This window comes from Saccostrea cucullata, unplaced genomic scaffold, assembly GCF_032062105.1.
Source record: "Saccostrea cucullata isolate Sc308-1 unplaced genomic scaffold, CSIRO_AGI_Scuc_v1 ctg5982, whole genome shotgun sequence".
Taxonomy (NCBI): Eukaryota; Metazoa; Mollusca; class Bivalvia; order Ostreida; family Ostreidae; genus Saccostrea; species Saccostrea cuccullata.
Window position 1 is genome coordinate 14,694 of NW_026929190.1, and position 22,246 is coordinate 36,939.

Consider the following 22,246-nt stretch of genomic DNA (forward strand, 5'->3'; position numbering starts at 1 on the left):
TTGTTGACTATTTTCAAATGATCATCATGTGTAACAGCTAAACTAGATTCTTTTTTTTCAGCCCAAAGTATGACAAAACAAACGTAAGCTTCAAGGATAGGAAAATTCATATCAAGTTTTTTTTTATAGTACACAAATGAAATGTGCATATACAGAGTATCACATTTACAGTTACTGTCTGTCAGATACTTTTATAAGAAATAACTTCTTACCAAATTATTGTACACTTTGAACCGTCTAGACGTATGATTCGCATATATCTTTTCTTCCAGGTTTCTTATCATAAAATTGCCATGCTTCATTTTGTCGTTAATGTTCGGCCAGTATAGAGTGCATTTAATCTACAAGAAAATTTAGGGGTGAATAAAATTGATATCTTCAATATATTATATAGAATGTATTATAAACACTAATCTAAAGTGCAAAATTTCTCTGAAATGCTTATGAAAAAGGAAGTATATCGTTTCTTTTAATTATGTCGCCCAGAACGAAGTCGGGCGACATATTGCGATTGTACGCATGTTTTTGTTCTACGGGCTGTTTCTCGGAGATGGCTGGAACAATCTTCCTGAAACTTTCCTCAAAGCAGGATCACTGGTCGTAGTTGTGTTGTGTGGTCATTCAGTTTCAAAATTGCTACCGTTGCCATGGAAACCTGCTAAAAGCGACGAATTTTGTCCGCGAGTGTTCTCGCTGGTCCCTTGGACATTCGTCATGAAACTTTATTGATTAAATGATTATTATCTGTTATTGTGCATATTGACTTTTAAAATTGCTAATTGTCAATAGTTGCCATGGAAAGAGATGAAAAGTGAATATTCTTTAACTTACATTTTAAAAATCAAAGTACTGAAAGGGCTTATAAGAGTTGATGGTTACCCAAACTTAGCTAATGGGTATTGTTTTAGTGATGAAAAAATGAAAGTTTTGTCCAGTTCGGGGCCACATACGCTATTACTTGCAATAGCAGACTTTCTTTATTTGATAATTTCGTTTTATACTTTTATTAATTTCATTTTTCTTTATTTGATAATTTCGTTTTATACTTTTATTAATTTCATTTTTCTTTATATATTAATTTCGTATTTGAAGTAGAAAACTCAAACTTAAATACGGAATTTATAGATGTGCATGGTAAGGGCCTGAACCCATGAATCATTTCATATAGTACATTTGTTATAAAGCATCACCTCGTAACTCTTTACGCCTTATATCGACATTACAAATGTGTGGTGAAAATGAAAAATTAAAGAAGATATACATATCAAATTAACAAATGTAGAAAAAATATGTGCACACAGCCTAAAATTCCCATTCCGTAAACAATTCATAAACTATGCAATTTTGTTTACGGGAATTTGTTGCTGTGTCACATCTCCAAACCATTGTTGGAGTCTGTAAGCCTTGGCTTAGTGAGGATGGCTGTTTCTGTTTGCATAAAATTAATGACATTCCAATAAAGCTCATGAATCGCGAGAAGGTCATAGCCTTGAGTATCGTATTACTGACTTCCCCCGAACTTAACCTAGCGTTGTGTACCCATAAATCTTAGGTTGTTGAAACTATAAAGAAAAAAATGATTGCATGGACCCTGAGGTCCACGCACTAAATATATAAGCGAGGTTAAACCGGATGCCATGGGCAAACGACAGGCTACGCATGCCCGAGAATGCTGGAGAGTTTGCACCTTAGGTAACTTGCTCGTAGAATAATTCGCCTCATTCAAATTAGAATATGCCATTCATTGGCAAATCGCGCTTTCAAATCAGCATATCGCATATACATATTTATTGGCGGATCCGAATTTCCCTCTTATACATGTACTTTTATATAAAAACTAAACTTTGATTCTATGGTACATGTACAAGCATTTTAAAGAGTAGGAAGAACTTGCAGTATATAGATACATGTAACTTAACAACTTAAATGAAAAACGACATTCAACGACTAGTTCTAGCTTTTAATAGATAGAACAAGTTTTCACCGGAATTACTTTTGTGCATCAAGGCTCGCAATTTTTTTATTTCAGCAATCCAATACCGTTTGACAGAGGTCTATATATAGCAACGGCTTTTATAATGTGTTTGGGGGAGGGCTCCGACAAAAAAATCTGAGTGCTACAGAGCGGTGATACACGTTAACCATCGGATCTCCATTTCCCCTGATATATTTCTTTCCCATAAATCAAGAACAGGTGTCAAGTCAATTCTTGAAACTGACAAAACTAAAGGCCGCTAATCGGAGATAAAATTTAACAAATTTGCTTTGAGGCAACAATCAGTCATAAATAGGCAGATCAGGAAAATGTTAACAAACCTACATGAATATTCACTTCACCTAGAAAATTTCTTAATTGAATTTCGGTTAGAAAAACATGCATATGGTCCACGTACTACAGTCCTGTTTTAAAGGACAGCAACTTGTTTGATTACTTTGTGGGATTTATTTTGTGCATGTGTGTGCATTGTTTGTTCACAAACATCACTGACTTATAATGGTACAGATTGAAAAACCGATGCACTATTTTATGTATCTTAGTGTAGTCTACTTGTGTGCCAAGTAATATTGAAATCAGACCAAAACTGTAGGAGGAGTAGCGTTTTAAAGGAATTTCACAGAAAATTCTATTTTTAGTAACCATTGCAACACTGTTCATCGAAATCAAAAACCGATGCATAATTTTATGTATCCTAGTGAGGTCTACTTGTGTGCCAAGTTATATTAAAATCAAACCAAACTGTAGGAGGAGTAGCGTTTTGAAAAAGTGTTTACAGACAGACGGACAGACAGACAGACAGACGGACGGACGACGGACACCTTACTATTTCATAAGCTCTTCTGGTCTCTGACCAGTAGAGCTAAAAACGAAATCATTAAATAAAGGGAATCGAAATTAATATATAAAGAAAAACGAAATTATTAGATAAAGAAAAACGAAATGATTTATTTAATAATTTCGTTTTTCTTATTTAATAATTTCGTTTTTCTTATTTGATAATTTCGTTTTCTTTATATATTAATTTCGTTTTTCTTTATTTAATAATTTCGTTTTTCTTTGTATATTAAAAATTCCATTTTTCTTGATATATTAATTTCTTTTTTCTTGATATATTAATTTCTTTTTTCTTTATTTAATAATTTCGTTTTTTTTTATTTAATAATTTCGTTTTTCTTTATTTGATTTCGTTTTATCTATTTTTGGTTTGAACACCTGGCGTGTGATCTGCAGGAATTATTTGTACGAAACATTTATGGTTTAAATGTCCATGATTTGGTTGGCTGAACATAGCTTGTCAGAGTTTACAAACACGTCCATAGGTTTTTTTTTCAATTAGTTTGAAAGTGTGAGATTGTAACATTTTTGTCCGTTTTTCCTAGGGGGTACCATTACATAGTAATGGTTCACAAAAAATGAACACTTACAATATTTAATGCATATAGATGCACGATACGTGTAAATGTACATTATATACACAATAGAAGATTAGAACTGATTTCGCTCGAGAACCATACTGAACCAAAATTAATCTAATTCAAAATCTTAATATATCAGTACATAAAACGAAACTGATAAAATAAATGGGTGTTTGCATGAAAAAGAAAAAAATAATTAACGCCCCATGCCAGGCTCGAACAAAAAACTTTTCGATTCCAGTGCACTGAACAGTCAGCCCAACTTACTGAGCTATCACCGCTACACATACACGGATGATTTTAAAAGGACAAGAAAGCACCACATTCACACATTTGGATTTTTTGGGGAAAAGTTCGTTTTTCGTGGTCTCTGGGTCTTCTTTCCATTTTTCAAAAAAGTGTTTTCGTTTCTTTGAATTAAAATACACACAAATAACTTTTCGAAATCAAGACCCAGAGATAGAAAAATTTTAGAAAAACGTGTCTAAAAATGCACCATTTTGTACCAAATGTCTGTTCTGGCTAATTTTCAAGTTATTTTTTAGCGAATCAAAGCTCAATTTCGGGAAAATATTTTCCTTTCCTGTTGCACAGGAACACGATAAATAAAAACAAGAGGCCCAGGGGCCACATCGCTCAACTGAGCAATTGGCTAGGAAAAAGCACATATCAGATCAGAACTGAAAGTTTACTGAGGGGGGAGAGGGCATGAATTTTAACCATGATTTGAACAAACTTGAATCTACACTACCTAAAATGATTCTCTATAAATATCACTAAGCATGGCTTTAAAGTACTTGAAAAGAAGATTTTAATAGGTTTCCCTAGATATTCCTATGTAAAACTTTGATCGGCCATTTTCACCGTACCCCCGGGGGTCATGATTTGAACAAATTTCAATCTACACTACCTGCGGATGATTCCACATGAGTTTCATCTTTCCTGGCCCAGTAGTTCTTGAGAAGAAGCTTTTTAAAGATTTTTCCTATATATTCCTACATGTATGTAAAACTTTGATCGGTCATTTTGGCCCCATCCGACCCCCGGGGGTCATGATTTGAAGAAACTTCAATCTACATTACCGGAGGATGATTCCACATAAGTTTCATCTTTCCTGGCCCAGTGGTTCTTGAGGAGAAGATTTTTTCCTATATATTCCTATGTAAAACTTTGATCGGCCATTTTGGCCCCACCCTACCCCCGGGGGTCATGATTTGTACAAACTTGAATTTACATTACCTGAGGATGCTTCCACACAAGTTTCATCTTTCTTGGCCCAGTGGTTCTTGAGAAGAAGATTTTTTAAAAATGCTATTTATTTTTCACTAATTCATAATTATCTCCCCTTGGAAGAGGGCGTGGCCCTTCATTTGAACAAACTTGAATTCCCTTCACCTAAGGATACTTTGTGCCAAGTTTGGTTGAAATTGCCCCAGTGGTTCTAGAGAAGAAGATGAAAATGTGAAAAGTTTACGACGACAACGACAACAACGACGACAGACAACGGACAAATTTTAATCAGAAAAGCTCACTTGAGCCTTCGGCTCAGGTGAGCTAAAAATGTTAAAATTTTAAGTGATATATCTATAAAATTTTTACTTTACAATTACGCCCAGATTCTTGCCAAATGCCAATCAAAAGCGCCTCGTTCTTTTTTAATTACTTGGGGGGGGGGGTTAGATCGAATGCAAAACTCACAGATTGAAAGTTTAGCATTTACTTCTCCCCAATAGATAAACAATTCACTTGTAGATATAATAGACATTTCCATCTAAGAGCGCCACGAGCTCGGACTCGTACTCTGTACTTCAATATATAAGGGGTCGTATAACAAGTTTCTAAAAAGGGTTATAAAGCTATATACGAGGTATGGCGTATCTAAAATAAAAAGTAAAACACGAGATTAAACAAAGATTAAGATAATATTTACTATCTTAAATTCAAAATAAAATTACCGATTTTGAACCCAAATATCATCTCCATATTTCAATACATGTAGGTTAAATTGACTTTAAACTCTGTCTGATATGATTTTTATCCCGAGTCGGAAATAAATCGGTTATTGTATAAAATCTCGGATTTCTATGTAATGCGATTGATTTAAATTGTGTTATTTACAGGAAAGTCCTATCTTTATATAAAATAACAAAACAAAGAGAAAGTTCATTTTAATTTTAGTTAGTTTGAACTGATGAAAAATACGATATATTATTACTTATTATGTTACATACTACAATGCCTTATCTAGGAAACAGTGTGTTTGTTGTTTGTAAATAAATCAAATTTTGACACGCACCCTACAAGTGTTCAAACAACTGTCAGAGTCAGTGCGCGAGTACGACCTCGAGATCGCGAAATCTGGAAATGTCTATTAAGAGCTCTATTTTTATAATGATATGTTAGGGGTCCCGAGGACTATGTTAACAATGTTATTTTTATATAACAGACTTTAACTTCCTGTTATAACAAACTTGAAGTGACAAGGAAAAGGTATTTTTGCTTATTTATTTACGCATAACAGGAAGTTATAAAATTGTTTTTAACGAAACCAGTTAAAAGGATAAAACGTTAAAAGGTCAAAATTAGAATCCATTTGCTGATCATCAAACCTTTGTCCCTTCTTTGAGATTCGTCAGGCAAACAATGGTATTTACACACTCCTGCCACACCATTCTCCAAAAGTCCACCACTGTTTTTGGTTTTGGGCCTAAAACATTAATCTCATATACATGTATATTGAAATAGCCGCATTACACAAAGTTCTCAAAATCCTAATTGATGTGAAAGATATGTTTTTGTTTTATTCTTAATTATCTTAACAAAAATAATTGTTACCTTGAGTTGCAATATACTTTAGGTTACTCTGCGTATCCTGTTGACGTAAAAAAAAAGATATAAAAAGGTGTCCAAAATTAATACAGAAGAAAAAAATCATTTCAAATTTTATCATCTGAAGCAAAGAAGGGGTCACTAAAATTGAATTTACAGAGAACATACTTTATAAGTAATAAAAAAATAATAAACAAGAGTTCAAAATCCTGATCAATACGAATAAATGTAACACATTGAAAATGTTAGTGTTATTTATCTTATCAAAAATTAATATAATACCTGTACTATTGCATGCATATTAATAAATCTTTTTTATTATCATTAATAACAATATGCTTATGTTTACATGCATGTACATATAGCTGGGTTCTTCAAATGTTAATGAGGATAATTATACTTCCCTCGATATAATTGGCATTGATGTAGTCACTTTCATTTGGAGAGATTGTTTTCAATACAACTCGAGAGTGATCATCTATAGAAGAACAAAAGCAGAACAGAATAACTTGATTTTTCAAGTAAAATAAAAGCAATAATAAAATTGATATGTCTGCATATGTTTATTGTGTAGTTACTGAAGTTGTAAAACGTACATGGAAATGTAGTTGTGTATCTATTTTTAGCTTTATTTTCAGGCTTTTTAGCTTCTTCACAGGGAAACAATTCACCTCTTGGAATTTCCTAGAAAATTCAAAAAAAAATATTTTACATTGAAAGTTCCGAGCAATAGAAATTGTTCAATGTTTGTAATCTAAACATATCGACCATACATGATATTCGTGTTTGAATCCAGCGTTTTCAGCAGCAGACATTTTGACAATGATTGCCTGTAGATTCCTTTTGAGGATGGTTTTATTTGTAGGGGGACCCCTCTTAGCTTTCTCTTCGACTTTATGTAATTGATGATTATCTCGTTCTTTACTCTTCTTTGTTGCATTTGCTGAAAAAAATGTAATTGTAACTATTTATAAATCTGTCGTGACTCTGAAGGGAAACAACAATCAAATATTTTATTATCGTAATATTGATTTGTGTATAGTAGAAGAATATAGGTACGTTTATCTATAATGATACTACATGTATTTGTCATTCCTCATACTCATGCATGCTCTTATTTGTTTTAATTGTCATCGTTTTTTACAGTTTTATCTGTGAATACAATTGTACAATTGTGAAAAGATTAATACATTCAGTTCACTTCAGACTAAAAAAAGGCCCCATATGTAATGAGGCAATAATATTTATCGAAAGTCGTTAATTTTATTGATTAAAAAGTTTCAATTTTCAGTTCAATGATCTCATATCCCAGTTGCAAAGTACATTACTATTTGTGTTTTTGCAAGGTATTTGCAATATAATACAATTTTCAAGCCGAATTATATGGAGTAGAAAGTCCACTTTATACTATTAAGATCACTTTTGATTAAAATTTTTGTGGAGAATAACATTTCATATAAACTTCAAATAAATACAAGAGTTTAACCTGCGCTTGCTGCTTCTTGATTTTGTAATGTAATTTTGGACATTCGTATAGATACAGATGTATTGCTGGCTTCCTTATCTATTTTTCGTCGTATTCTATGAAATAAAGACACAAATCACTTAGAACATTTTATGAATTATTATTTTAAAAATCGGTAAAATCGCAATACTATACCATAACCTTGAAAATAACAAGTTACATTTATCTCTTTTAAATCTTTATTTCATAAAGTTTTCAGCCAAACATATTACCTCATAAATAAAGCTAGCAATGCAAGAAGGATGATGACAACGGTAAATGCCCCTAAAACCGCACCAATGGTAAGTGGTTGAGCAGACGTACGTTTAGATTGAAAACGAAGAGTTCCATCCTCTTGAAAATAATATAAGGAGAGATGAAGCAATTCTTATAAATCTATGGTTTCTTGACTTTCAATTAGCATTACAGGTAAACATAGTCTCTTGGTAACTAAATACCATGTCTTAATTGGTGTAGTCAAGAACTATAGTCATAAAAAACGGTTCATTTCCATGTATTTTATGAAATTTTAAATCAGGGTTTCTTGATGGTGAAAGTGGCCGAATACATGTACTTGTATGTGATTTAGATAAACCAATCTTAAGGCAAAAAAATCCTACAAGAAAATTTCTTTTACACTTACGTTGATTACACACATCTCCATAAAATGGTTCTTTACATCCCTCAGTACAACTCCCATTGAATCTATCACAAGTCACATTCACACAATTTGGACTGCAGGAATGAATACAATTTTCTCCATATGTTTTGTGAGCACATTCTGAAGTTATAACGTTTTACTTGAATTAATTATTTGAATGGAATATAACGTTCTATGTCATGATATGATTTTAGTACCTACATATTGACATTCAGTCATTTTCGTGTTTAAGGACATTGGCAGATTCCTAGCTTTAGTAAAGAAAATTTCAAGACCTTTTGAATAGACTTAATGGTACCAAACATGTTTAATTCTGGTCTGTTTAACACACCAAGTAAGTCTTCCGTATTAGATTCTGTCAAATCAATGTTTTCACAATTCTCAATACATTTCTTATGTAAAATTTTGATAAAAAGGACCTACATCATTTTAACCATACGGTTTCTCGAAAACACATTAATTTTATAGACGTTTTGAATGAAATACATTGTTGTATATATCCTATGAAATGTATATATTTTGGCTGAAAATGCAAATAGAAACAAGATACAGAAATTCCAACACTGGTCTTTAATTTTGAATTACTTCCCTTAATTTCTATTTATTATTCATAATGAACTAGAGCTTCTATCATGTAATTTACGTTATTGGAAACAAATTGTCATAAATATATTTGTATGGATTTATTATAACTTATAACTTTTACTCGTAGTTATTAAATGGTGCCTCCTCGACACATGACCTATAGAACTGTTCTCATCCGGTTACCTATTAAAGTTTCACCACTTTCAGCATATGTCACATCTTATGCCTTTCTAGCATAGCTCTGGTATATATAACCTGTTGACTATCTGCCCCTTAGTTTACCCAATGTATAACAAAGCTGTTTTTTTTTTCTTGTTTTATCGTTGATTTTATCCGTTTAAAAAAGCATGTGCTTTTGTTTGCCTCTGTAACATACACTTTATTTATTTCCACCGTCTAGAGAATTCCAAACGGGAAATCACCCTCAGTGACAATATTTACGAGGGGTGATCAAAAAGTTCGCAAACTAATTGAATAACTTCCATACAAGAAACAATATTTGGTTTTAATGTTGATTATATTTTAAATTAATCCTCCCCGATTTTAATGCACATCAACCACCGTTCTGCACATGCGCGAATCACGTGATATTGGTGGTCACGTGACCCCCTCCGTAGGTTCTGTCACAAAAGTTGAAAGATTTTTCCGAGTTTTATATTTCTTTCCATGTGAGTTAATTTTTATGACAAGAAAAGTTCATTTGTCAGAAATGGTCATATCTCGGCAACAGAATGAGTAGATAATAATATCCTTTCCAAAAATAAGCATGGTGACCATTAAAACACAAATCTTCTGTCTCAGGAGAGACCTTTATTCAAGGTGGATAGAGAATGGGTGCATCCTTTTTATCATATCTAATATGTTTGAAATCTAAAGTAAACGATATCTGAGGTATTTAATACTTATATCATTGTTCATATATTCAACTATTTTTCAAAGTGCTAATTGGAGGTCTTTGATAGCAAATTGCTTAATTAAAAATACATATCTTTTCAAACTTGCTTTCACTGGGCAAGATGACAAGTATCATATTTAACCATCAGCCTTCCTTCACTAAAACGATTAATCCAATCATTAATTGATTTTATAGGAACTCATTTATCTCAATAAACTCTGCACAAATTATTATATGATACTGTAGAGGGATTTCTAAGATATACAATAAATTGTACAGTCATTTGTTGAACGAGTTCGACTGAGACAACCATTTTTCGTCACAAGTGACCTAAATAGTGACGTCATTTTCACATTGTGACGTCACAAACGAGAAAACCTTTATTCAGGATATGCTATATAAGGAACTTGTGCATGTATTAAACTTTTTTTCCGGAAACCCTGCCTTGCCAATGACCTTAAAGTTGCTTGTGAAATATTTCTACAACTAAAATATTTTTTTCCAATATGAAATATGAAAAAAATAAGGTTTCTAATTAGAAGTTCACATGTACTGAATACATCAAATGGTTTTCGAATATTTGTGGTATTTTTTCTTAAGTTCAAATATGTTCAAATACATGCACATGCTTTTCATTCAATATCACCTGTATTGCACATTGGAGAACCTTTCCAACCGATTTTACAAAAACAGGATCCATCTGTATGATTACATTTTCCTTTACAATTCTGAGAGCAAAGTTTAGAACAGTTTGCACCGTAGAAACCTGCCGCACAATCTATAATGAAATATTCATTGAAAATGTCAGTTGTTAAAGAGCACAAGAGAAATAAGTATGGTTCAGTTATTTATACATAATGTTTGTAAATTTATAGACAGTTATACAGTACAGTTGTTGCATATATTCCCAAGGTAGCCATTTTGACAGCCATTAGGACAATGTCCATCTACATGGTAACAATGTTCGTCATTGGTACAGTGTCCACTACAACGCTGTTTACACCCTTCACCAAACCGGCCACCGGGACACACTGTTAAAACAAACAAAAATAGTTCACTTAAAGGAACTCCTCAAAATGGTAACTTGTATGTTTGAAATATGAGAAATCAAATTTTAAAAGTATATTCACCTTTTTTACAAAAATTTCCGATGTATCCAGGTGTACATCCAGAATCACAATGCCCTGTTTCCTTGTTACATGTGTTTCCATTTAAACAATGTCCGCTGCAATTGGAAGCACAGCTTGGGCCATAGCGTCCATAAATGCATGCTGTATTTGAGAGTCAGCAAAGATAGAATTACATGTAGCGATGAAAACATTTGTCAATAATTCTAGAATAAATAATATAAACTTACATTCATTACAATTTTGTCTTGTCCATCCTGGAGCACAACCCTCATCACAGATTCCAGTCACGTGATTACAAGCTTGATCATCAAAACAATGTCCTGAACACCGAAGTTTGCAGTTCTTACCATATGATCCACTATCACACGCTATTAATGCATGTATAGTACATGTATAAATATGCATTTAACCATGTAAAAGAACACCAAAAATATAGTTAACTAATGCACCTGTGAAAGTGACCTTACGTGTTTGACAGAACTGCCCAGTCCATCCAGGCATACATCCCAGACATGTTCCATTTATTATATCACATTTATTGTCTTCACAATGTTTAGAACAATTCTTGTTGCACAATATACCATATGTTCCCCTATTACAACCTAAAAATATTATTGATAGAGCAAAACCTTTGTAACTGTAAATTAAAAAACAAGACTTACTAAGCAAAAAATTGAACTATAAAGTTTTCAAAATATTAAAAAAAATACAAAAACAAGATGTATTTGTGTAACACTACAAGGGGTATCAAAAAGTTCATGGATTAGCGCCATAAAATCAATTTTTTTAAGTACATCAATGGATTTTAAAACATATACTAGTAAACACACCCGAAGGTTAAATCAAATTATAAATTTTAAATTTTAATTAATCAATTTTGGTCAGAAATGGTAGGTCCTGGCGACACAACCTAGAACATGACGTTTTTTCCGACTTCAGTGATACAGTAACTCTCTTTAATAAACATCTAAAATGCAAACAAACCCGTTAATTTAGGTTTGTGATGGGACACTATTGTTTCTTTAAATATGCAATTTTACCTCATCCTGTAAGTTGTATGAAAGTCTACACATGTATTTTGTATCAATTAAGGACTTTAAAATGACACCATAAGGATGGAGTCCTAGGAGATGCTTTCCCCAAATTTCTTGAAAGTTTTGTCCTGGAAAATAACTGATATAGATCTAGGAAAATCTTAACTGGCTACATAAAAATAAAATGCATCTAGAGTACTATTTTGTTTTATTCAAAGTCGATTCAAAGAGAAATGTGATGCACAGTTAATGTGAATTTGTAGTCAAGGTGCGAAAATTCAATCACGTCAAAAAATGATGTTATTTGTGGTAGGTATTGAAGTTTAAAAATCAAAATATGTTGGCATCTATTTATGTGTAAATCTATTTGAAATATTATATGCTTTGAGAGCAGTTGTTATTGACACTGTAAAATCATACAAAAAGGGCGGGTTTAAGTCCCAACTCAGCTACACGGAATGTTATCAAGACAGTTGTATGAGGTAGAAGAATGGGGCATTGAAAATCAATGACGTGAATGTCGGATTTCATGAAACTAAAGTTCTAGTGACAGCGCCGGGTGATCATATAATGTTCTTTTTTATTTTATAATATTTACATTTCGAGTGTCTTTGTCCGAGATAAAATTACCAATTGTAAATGTAATTTATTTCCTCATGAATGTCTTGGCGCGGTTCCAAAAAAAACCACGTGCAGGGCGGGACAACACCTAGAGAGAAGCAGGCTTGGAGCCCGTGGATTGGCGGAATCAAAGCATGTAAATATAAGGAATAACTGTCAGATTTTTCGAATGATCAATGGATTAGCTTGTGTGATAATTTTATGCATAAACGCCTAATAATGAACGTATCAAGCTAAAAGTTTCGAACTTTATTTATTTTGTTTTGTTTATGTTCCGTATGAATTTTACAAGACCTTTTTGATACCCCTTCGTAGTTTAAAGCACGAAACCAACCTTTTACCACCACTTCACATAATTCTGTTACAATCAACTTCTTATACCCTGCAGGGTAAACAGTTTTATCATATCGTTCGTTGTAAAATATAATATAAGAGCCATGTCCATTACAGATTGTTGTGAAGTCAAGGGGAGGTAACTGTGGCCCGTCTTTATAACACAAGTGACCATCTTCTGTGTTGGCAGTAGTAGAAAGATAAAGAGAAAACCCCGCAAAACGCCCCTTTTGCCTGTTTTCTAGAAAGAAAAAAGTTGAAACTGCAGTTTAATATAATTAATCTTTAAACTAGATCTATGTTTTCTGCAGAATATCATCATGTACCAAGCAACTTGACAAATATGCGTGAAAAAATAGTCAAACAAAATTTGATTTTAAACTGATTTCAACATTCGAATTAACGTTAAACTGTATTTGATAACAAGGTTATTATATTGATCACTGTTCATCAAGGGCTGACTTTTAACAAAACAGTTGATTTAAGGAATCACTGCCTAGCTAGTATAGTATGCCAGGGCATCAACAATAGTGGGAAACATGGGATAATTTGCATCACGGGCGAAGCCCGTTATGCATAAATTATCCCATGTTTCCCACTATTGTTGATGCCCTGGCATACTAAACATGTACTAACTAGACAGTGATTCTTTATATTTCCATTTCATTGTGAAATAAAAATGTAAATTTAAACTTCAAAATTGCAGACATAGAATTAAATTACACGAGGATTCCCATCCCAATTTCAATAGGCCTCGCCGACTGACGTCAAACACAACGGCAGCCGCACGAAATTGTCATGCATATTTGGCCTCCTTAGCGTCAGACTCAGAGACAGATGCGCACGGGATTTACATGCATACTGGGCCCCCTTAGCTCCTGACCTATCGACCTGCCTAATTTACATTCCGGCAGAATTATCAGGAAATCAACGCCGCTTATTTTCAAAGGGTTATCATAGAGAAAAAAAAATTAGAAATGGAAATATTTCATTGTATCATTCTTTTAAAAATGATTTCTAATATTAAATTAAAAACTAAATAATTACATGTTCACAAAATCGTAAGTATTCAATGAAAATGTATGACTTTTGTTTTATCACTCAATGCTTTAATGTTTTCAGTCGTCTTTTGTTGTTATAATTACTTTGTTAGACAACTGTTCACTGACTTCTTGAAGAAATGACATGGAAACTAAACGTCTATTTACATGTACTTAAAGTTGAAACTAATCCACAATAAAGGGGATTGGGGTCACCTGCCCCCACCTCCTCTAAATCCGCCAGTGCAGCCAATATCGACAGAGCAAGACTGAACACGTTATATGATATACATGAACTTATTTACATGTATTAATCTCGGATTGAAAAGAATAGTCTCCAAATTCCAAGTTTCTCTCTCTCTCTCTCTCTTCTCTCTCTCTCTCTCTGACAATAGTGAACCTCTTGTTCTTATTTTGCGTTATACAATGATCAATGATTAATCTAATTTTTCAGTCTCTTTGTGCCTTCCTGTCAATTTCTAATTTACAAACAAATGTTCTGTTTATCAAAATTCATATACTCTCATATGCATGCAATGTTGAGCGTGACATCGGAATCGTTGATCAGACCACCACCCCCCACCCCCAGAAAAAAAAACGAGCAGTCATATACTGTAAATCACTTTTTAGTCGCAAGAACTTTATGTTCGTGATATTACCCGAGACAATGCGTTCGCGAAAATAATTCTCGCTTATAAAAGGTATTCCTTACGATTATATAGAGGAATAACAACTATTCGTGAAAATTATGTCTCGTTTACAAAGAGTCAATGACTATCTCGCGAAAATAAGGTATCGCCAAAATTTAGTGATCTACAGTACCACATTTAAATAGATATTCATTTTCTTCAATTCAAGATAAGAAAAGAGGAATGTTTAGGATTTCAATCTCTAATAGGACCAAATCCTCTATTCTTAAATGACCATCAAGTACACAATACTCTGACATAAAATCAAGGCATTTTATGGCTGAAAAGGATTGTCCAGGAGAAAGTTTCAAAAAATTTCATTACTTGAGCAGTGGTTAATTACTTAACAAATATTACATTGAAGTGTATGGGGGAAAGCGTTTTTTTTTTTTTTTCAAAAAAAAAAATTCAAATCATATGAATATCATTAACTACTGTGGTGGAGAGATACATTGGAGCATTAGAAATAGAAGGACAAAAGAAAACATTTTTTTTAACAGATAAGTTGTTTGAAATTGATTTTTTTGAATAATTAGAAAGGACCGAAATTCAAAGTCAAGTATTTGGACACATCCCACCCTTACATGTTAATAGTAATTGATGGAAATTATGTCTAAATAAATGAAATTTTCAACACTAACACATCTTAAATGTATTCAATTTCTGTTGCTATTAGGGAATGAATACTTTAAAATATCAAATGTGTAGAATAAAAAAATTAAGACATATTTAAGACAACTTTACCGACTGCCTAAGTTTTGCTAAGATTGTCAGCCACTTGCGACTAAAAAGTGATTTTAGCCACTATCTAAGTATAAGAATCCCTGATGTAGATTTTCCAAAGGGTTTGAAAAAGTTTTAAATTCATGGAATTCCAATCATTTTCATACAAAACTCAAAAAATGTGTCTGGACGTTTTTGGAATCTTTTGGAAATTGAAAAAAATGGACTTAGACATTTTTTGGTGTGGAAAGTAGTGGAAATCTGAGGTCACCATATATTGTACATAAGTAGGGAGACCAGAGGACACCTTATATTGTAAATCAATAGGGGGACCAGAGGACACCTTATATTGTACATAAGTAGGGAGACCGGAGGACACCTTATATTGTACATCAAATGGGGGACCAGAGGACACCTTATATTGTACATCAGTAGGTTGACCAAAGGGCACCTTATATTGCACATAGTAAGGAGACCATTGGTCACCTTACATTGTATTGTACATCATTAGGGGGACCAAAGGTTACCGTATACTGTACATAAACATCTTAAGGGGGACCAGATGTCAACTTATATTGTATATCATTAGGGGGACCAGTGGTTACCTTAGATTGTACATCAATAGGGAGAACAGAGGACACCTTATATTTATATCGGTAGGTGGACAAGAAGTCGCCATATATTGTACATCAGTAGGAGAACCAGCGATCACCTTATATTGTACATCAAGAGGGGGACCAGAGGTCAACTTATATTGTACATCAGAAGGTGGAATAGAGGTCATCTTACTTTGTACATCAGTAGGGGGACTAGAAGTCACCCTATATTGTACATCAAAGGGGGGCCAGAGGTCGCCTTAACTTTTACATCAGTAGGGGGACCAAATCTCACCTTATATTGAACATCATTAGGGGGAGCAGAGGTCACCTTAATTATATTGTACATCAGTAGGGGGACCAGAGATAACCTAATCTTGTACATAATTAGGGGGAGCAAAGGTCACCTTTTATTGTACATCATTAGGGGGACCAGAGTTCACGTAATATATACTATTAGTAGGGAGACCAAAGGTCACATTACTTTGTATATCATTAGGGGAACCAGAGGTCACCTTATATTGTACATCATTATGTGGACCAGAGGTCACCTTATATTTACCATAAATAGGGGGACAAAGGTCACCTTATATTGTACATTAGCAGGGGGACCAGAAATAATCTTATATTGTACATCATAAAGGGGGCCAGAGGTAACCTTATATTGTATATCAATTTTGCGTTAATATTCGAACATTTTAGCTTCCCTGTGCAATTCCTCCCTGGGGCCAGCGGGTTGGGGCGATACCAGTACAGTTGATGCAATCAATCTTTAAAAAGCTTCTTTACTCATTAAATGACATAAAGCAGTCAAACTGAAGGCATAATTATCATAAGCATCGACTCCTCTACCCAAATTTTGAAATTCATTGTTCTAGGGTCAGGGGCTCTTGGGTTAGAACGTGGCTATAAAAATTATACAGTGTATAGTGAAATGCACTAATTCTTTGAAAATCTTCTCCTCTGCTCCGGAATATTAAACAAACTAACTACATGCATAGTTATGATGATGAAGGGTGTCTTCTCGAAAGTTCTTAAATTTATGATCCAAGGGTCAGGGGTTCTGGTGTTAGGGTGAGGCTATATGAATTGTATAGTTAAAATACATTAATTCTTTAAAAAAAATCTTCTTCTCTGCTCCTGGCTATTAATTAAACAACATGTAACTACATATAGTTATTGTTAGCAATGGAACCTCTTCCAGAATTATAAATTTCAAGGACCCTGGCTCTTAAGTACCATTGAGGGGTGACGCTCTAATTAAGCCACACTAAGCATGCTAAGTATATAGTTATGATGAGCAATGGTGTTTTTTTTTCAAAATTGCGAATGTTGTAAAGACCATGCTGTTCAGATGACCTATAAGATCCATGGGCCTCTTGTCGTGTTCTTATAAGAGAACCTCTGGTATCCCGTTGATATGCATTTCATCTGTAACCTCTGGTCCGGCCTTATTTTCTTTTGAGATGTTTCTTGGTTAGGACGAGTCTAGCATTGCTGATACCATATCTCTACATTCATATTAATTTTATTTTATGTCTGGTTTCCTTAAAAATGTACAATAATGGGGACCACTGGTCTCTCTATCTATGTAAAACACAAGGTGATCTCTGGTCCCATAGTGATGTACAATATACGTTGACCTTTGGTACTCCTAATATTGTACATATAAGGTGACCTCGGGTACCTTAATAATGTACAATATACAGGGTTTTTTCTAGGTCTTAAAAACAAGGGCCTTGGCCTTTCCATTTGGGAAAAATAGCGACATTTTGTTAAAATTGGAAAAAACATATTTAACATTTTTTATATAAATTAAGAAAGTTTTTTTTTCATTTGTAAGGTATTTCTTTGTCTTATTTTACATTTAGTCAATCAGTTTTTGGAGAATGCTTTTTAATTTTTTATTTGTAACAACATTTTCACTGTACATATTACTGAGTTTGCAATTTTTAACCGATTAAATTGTTTTCATTCTCTTTTGGGAATTTTCTTGAAAAAAATTAGGAAAAACACATACATTTTACCATTGGGAATGGGACCTTATACAAGCCCCCTACGACCCCTAAAAAAAACCCTGATATATATAGGACAAAATAAGGTGACCTCTGGTCCCCCTATTGATGTACATTAAAGGTGACTACTGCATGGTCCCCCTACTGATGTACGCATAAGATAAACCTCTGATCCCCCTTATGATGTACAGTATAAGGTGACCTCTGTTTCCTCTCATGATGTTTAATACAAGGTTACCTCTGGTCCCCTACTGATGTACAATATAAAGTGACCTCTGGTCCCTCTACTTATGTACAATATAAGGTGACCTCTGGTCCCCCTACTGTTGTACTATATAAGGTGTCCTCTGGTCCTCCTACTGATGTACAATATAAGGTGACCTCTGGTCCCCCTACTGATGTACGATAAAAAGTGACATCTGGTCCCCCTACTGATGCAAAATATAAGGTGACCTCTAGTCCCCCAACTGTTGTACAATATAAAGGTTACCTCTGGACCCCCTATTGATGTACATATAAAGTGACCACTGGACCCCCTACTGATGTACAATAGAAGGTGACCTCTGGTCTCCCTTATGATATACAATATAAAGTTACCTCTGGTGCCTTTACTGTGTACATATAAAGTGTCCTTTGGACCCCCTATTGATATACAATATAAGGTGACCTCTAGCCTCTGGTCCACCTACTGATTACAATATAAGGTTAGTTCTTGTCCTACTACTGATGTACAATAGAAAGTGACCTCTGGTCTTCATTCTGATGTACAATATAATGTTACCTCTGGTCCCTCTACTGATGTACAATATAAGGTGACGTCTGGTCCCCCTACTGATGTACAATATAAGGTTTCCTTTGGTCCCCCTATTGATGAACAATATAAGGTTACCTCTGGTCCCTTAATGATGCACAATGTAAGGTGACCTCTGTTCCTCCGAATGATGTACAATATAAGGTGACCTCCGGTCACCCTACTGATGTACAATATAAGGTGACCTTTGGTCTCCAATTGATGTACAATATAATTTTACCTCTGGTCCGCCTACTGATGCACAGTATAAGTTGACCTCTGGTCCCCCTAATGATGCACAATATAAAGTGTTCCCTGGTCACATAAACTTTTTGTTACCTCTGGTTTCCACATGAAGATTATGGAAACACGCAGGGTCTTATATTGTACATCAACAAGGATTACATAGCTCACAAATTGAGTGAACGGTAATCTTTTGTTGTACATCATTACAATGTCACTGAAAGTTTTAAGTAGGCAAAAATTTAAAATTGTGGTATGTGTAGAATTGTTTTTAAATCCATTCCAAAAAAAAAAAAAAACGTTGCGACCCTAATTTTTTCATGGGGAAAAAGTGTGCAGTTTCTCAGAATTCTTTAAATGTATGTAACTGGAATTTGGAGGATAAGTCAACTTGCTTGTCTTTAATTACAGTATACGTATCAATCCAAAAGTAAACCACACCTGGTGTATCTTTTAAAGTTTTATTTTTTTAATGAGTTTTGATTGGTTTATGAATTTGATGTGTAATTTCCAATCCTAACGTTCGCAATACAGGGTGAACATCTTCTTTGTAAGATAAATAAAATACAAAGAAGATAAATAAAATCAGAGGTTTGCTAAAAAGTGTTAAATTGATGAGGTCGGCTTTTGAGACCTAACCTCACAAGGAAGACAAAGGACACATAAAATAATTATTAACATATAATTATTCAATTACATTAAAGTATCGGTGAAATATGCTAGCGAAATGAAGAGGTAGGGGGTGGTAGAAGGCAAGATCTTCCTCCTCCCCCTTCTTGTTAGAAATCTGCGAATGCAGAAACTTGATGTCGTTTACTCTGAGTCGCTTACTATTAGTAAGGAGATCTGAGGTTAGGCACTGTGTTATATAGATACTATAACCTTACATGGAATAGTAAAATCATAGGGGAGACCACAGGTCACTTAACGTAATCCATAGATGTTCAACTCTTATACATCATATATCCTATAATATTGCAGTTTATTTTGCTACCCCCCTCCCCCCATCTTTTCTAATACCCATTGGTTATTACTTTGAAAAAAAAAACAAATTTTCTGGGGGGGGGGGTTACACTGTAAAGGCTTCACAGTACTACGATTTATTCTTTTTTCACTTTACGTATGCATCGCACTACATTTTGAAGCGGAGAAAACAGGTCCGATAGTCGTGAACTGAGCAAGGGACTTAAGGTCCTATTTGAGCGTACGTTTTATTCTTCTGCGCTCACAACAAGGACTATCTAGCTGTATGGAAATAAACACAAAGGTCAGATTTCTTAATCATTCTCTTAATCAATAAAATCACATGAATTGAAATTATATCTTTACCAATTTTAGCTTTATTCTTTACTTTTTAGCTTTTTAGCCATTTTAAGGCCCAGGAGTTTACTGATTAGTGTCTTATGTTCGTCTGTCATCTATAAACTTTTCACATGTTTACATTTATCCGAATTAATCCTTATTTGAACAAATAATTTCAAGATAGTGAATTTATATTCTACAGTATACTTATCTGCTAGGTTGTAAAAATCAATTGTTTTGTAGAGCTTTAGTGTATTGTTTGTCATATATTTATATACGAGATGGATATCAATATGGTCATCTTTTCTTCAAGAAATTGTGCAAAAAAAGTTTGAATTGTCTGTGGGAATGATCAACATCGAACTTGCTGAGCCTTTATACTGAAAGTGACTTAATTTCTATTCTGGCATTGTTCCGCTCTTTAACTGGCTAGATTTAAAATTCCATACAATTCCGAAAAAAAAGTTCCGTCCTGATACTCTCAAGAATTCCTAAGGATTCTGCAGAAGAAGATTTCCGTGGAATTCCATTGAATTTATGATGGAATTCCATGGATCTTTCGGGAAATCTATATTAAGGGTCTCTCCGTTATGGGAAGGAAAATCGAGTTTTACCGCAGTTCTGATATTTTTTTTACACTGTAAAAGGATATCATTTGATACCCTTTTACATTGTGACAGAATATCATTTTTAATTTCACTGTTTGTTTCAAGAAATAAGCAAGGCGTTTAATTTCATGTTTCTCTGAGAAAATGAAAACTTACCATGTTCTTCCCCGTAATTTTTGAACAGTATCCTAATGCTGTACACACTATACACATCTCCCAGATCCACATACCACCACACTGTCTTATATGTTGACGAAGAACCTATGCTTTCAGATTTCATACAAGTCTTGTTGTCTCTATCAACTGCATTACTAGCCACGCAGTTCGATACAGGAAGACACGGATAAGATGAACTTTGTTCCGATCTCTTACCATATGACAAGTCAACTTAAAAACAAAACACATAAATATATGATAACAATTTAAATTGATGTCGTTTAAAAAAAAACGACTGCTATACGTGTACCATATGGAAAACCGTTGCTACAGGCTTGTATCAAACTGTGTTTGGATTGTTCCATATCAAATTATGTACCAAAGCCTTGATGTACAAAACTACACAGGCAACTTAGCCACATATGATTCTCATACAAGTATCATATGATTCTCATATGATTGGTTTCATATGAGAATCATAGAAAAAAGGGCATCATATGTGAATCATATGAAGCAAATCATATGATTTACATATGATCCACATATGTGAATCATATGAAAATAACTACATATGATTCACATATGAATGATCTAAGCGTGTTTCAAGCCATTTACATATGAGAATCATATGAAAAAGGCATCATATGTAAATCATATGAAACACTTATGTGTATTCTCTTTCAATATTTTTCACATTCTTGTACACATTTAAAAATCAGATATTTCTGCTTTAGATGAAAATTCATTACATTACAATGATATATCTTCATTGGTTACATATTTTAAAATATCTTATAATGCTTACACAACGTTTTTGATAAAGTTATTTTCATCAAGAGAAATAACTTATTTTTCACAGTGTACATAATAAACAAGAGAATATACAAACAAGTCAGTAGCATTTGTCGATACATGTATTTAACATATTCTAAAATGAGTACAAATTACAAGTTTTAAGCAAAATGATTAAGTACAGTACAGGCAACGCGGATCCCGTATTTCCCGCGTCCCCGCCGCGGTATAATCACAACGCGGTATTTGGCTAGGTAGACAGGTAAACCGCGTTCCCTCCGCGGGA

General features: G+C 33.7%; 1 protein-coding gene across 1 annotated transcript in view; it reads right to left on the reverse strand.

Annotated features, from left to right (window-relative positions):
• The window catches only part of LOC134280036 (receptor-type tyrosine-protein phosphatase epsilon-like), a gene marked incomplete at its 5' end in the record, with an annotated part of 33,639 nt that extends 12,240 nt beyond the window's left edge, over positions 1-21,399 (reverse strand). The window contains 16 exons of the mRNA XM_062762467.1: positions 213-341; positions 6,024-6,121; positions 6,250-6,288; positions 6,650-6,721; positions 6,840-6,927; positions 7,017-7,186; positions 7,730-7,824; positions 7,981-8,101; positions 8,391-8,528; positions 10,535-10,666; positions 10,779-10,919; positions 11,019-11,159; positions 11,246-11,386; positions 11,486-11,620; positions 13,008-13,247; positions 21,169-21,399. Coding sequence (XP_062618451.1) covers positions 213-341; positions 6,024-6,121; positions 6,250-6,288; positions 6,650-6,721; positions 6,840-6,927; positions 7,017-7,186; positions 7,730-7,824; positions 7,981-8,101; positions 8,391-8,528; positions 10,535-10,666; positions 10,779-10,919; positions 11,019-11,159; positions 11,246-11,386; positions 11,486-11,620; positions 13,008-13,247; positions 21,169-21,399 — 2,111 coding nt within the window. The remainder of the gene's footprint in view (positions 1-212; positions 342-6,023; positions 6,122-6,249; positions 6,289-6,649; positions 6,722-6,839; positions 6,928-7,016; positions 7,187-7,729; positions 7,825-7,980; positions 8,102-8,390; positions 8,529-10,534; positions 10,667-10,778; positions 10,920-11,018; positions 11,160-11,245; positions 11,387-11,485; positions 11,621-13,007; positions 13,248-21,168) is intronic.
• Between the last annotated feature and the right edge of the window lie 847 nt (positions 21,400-22,246).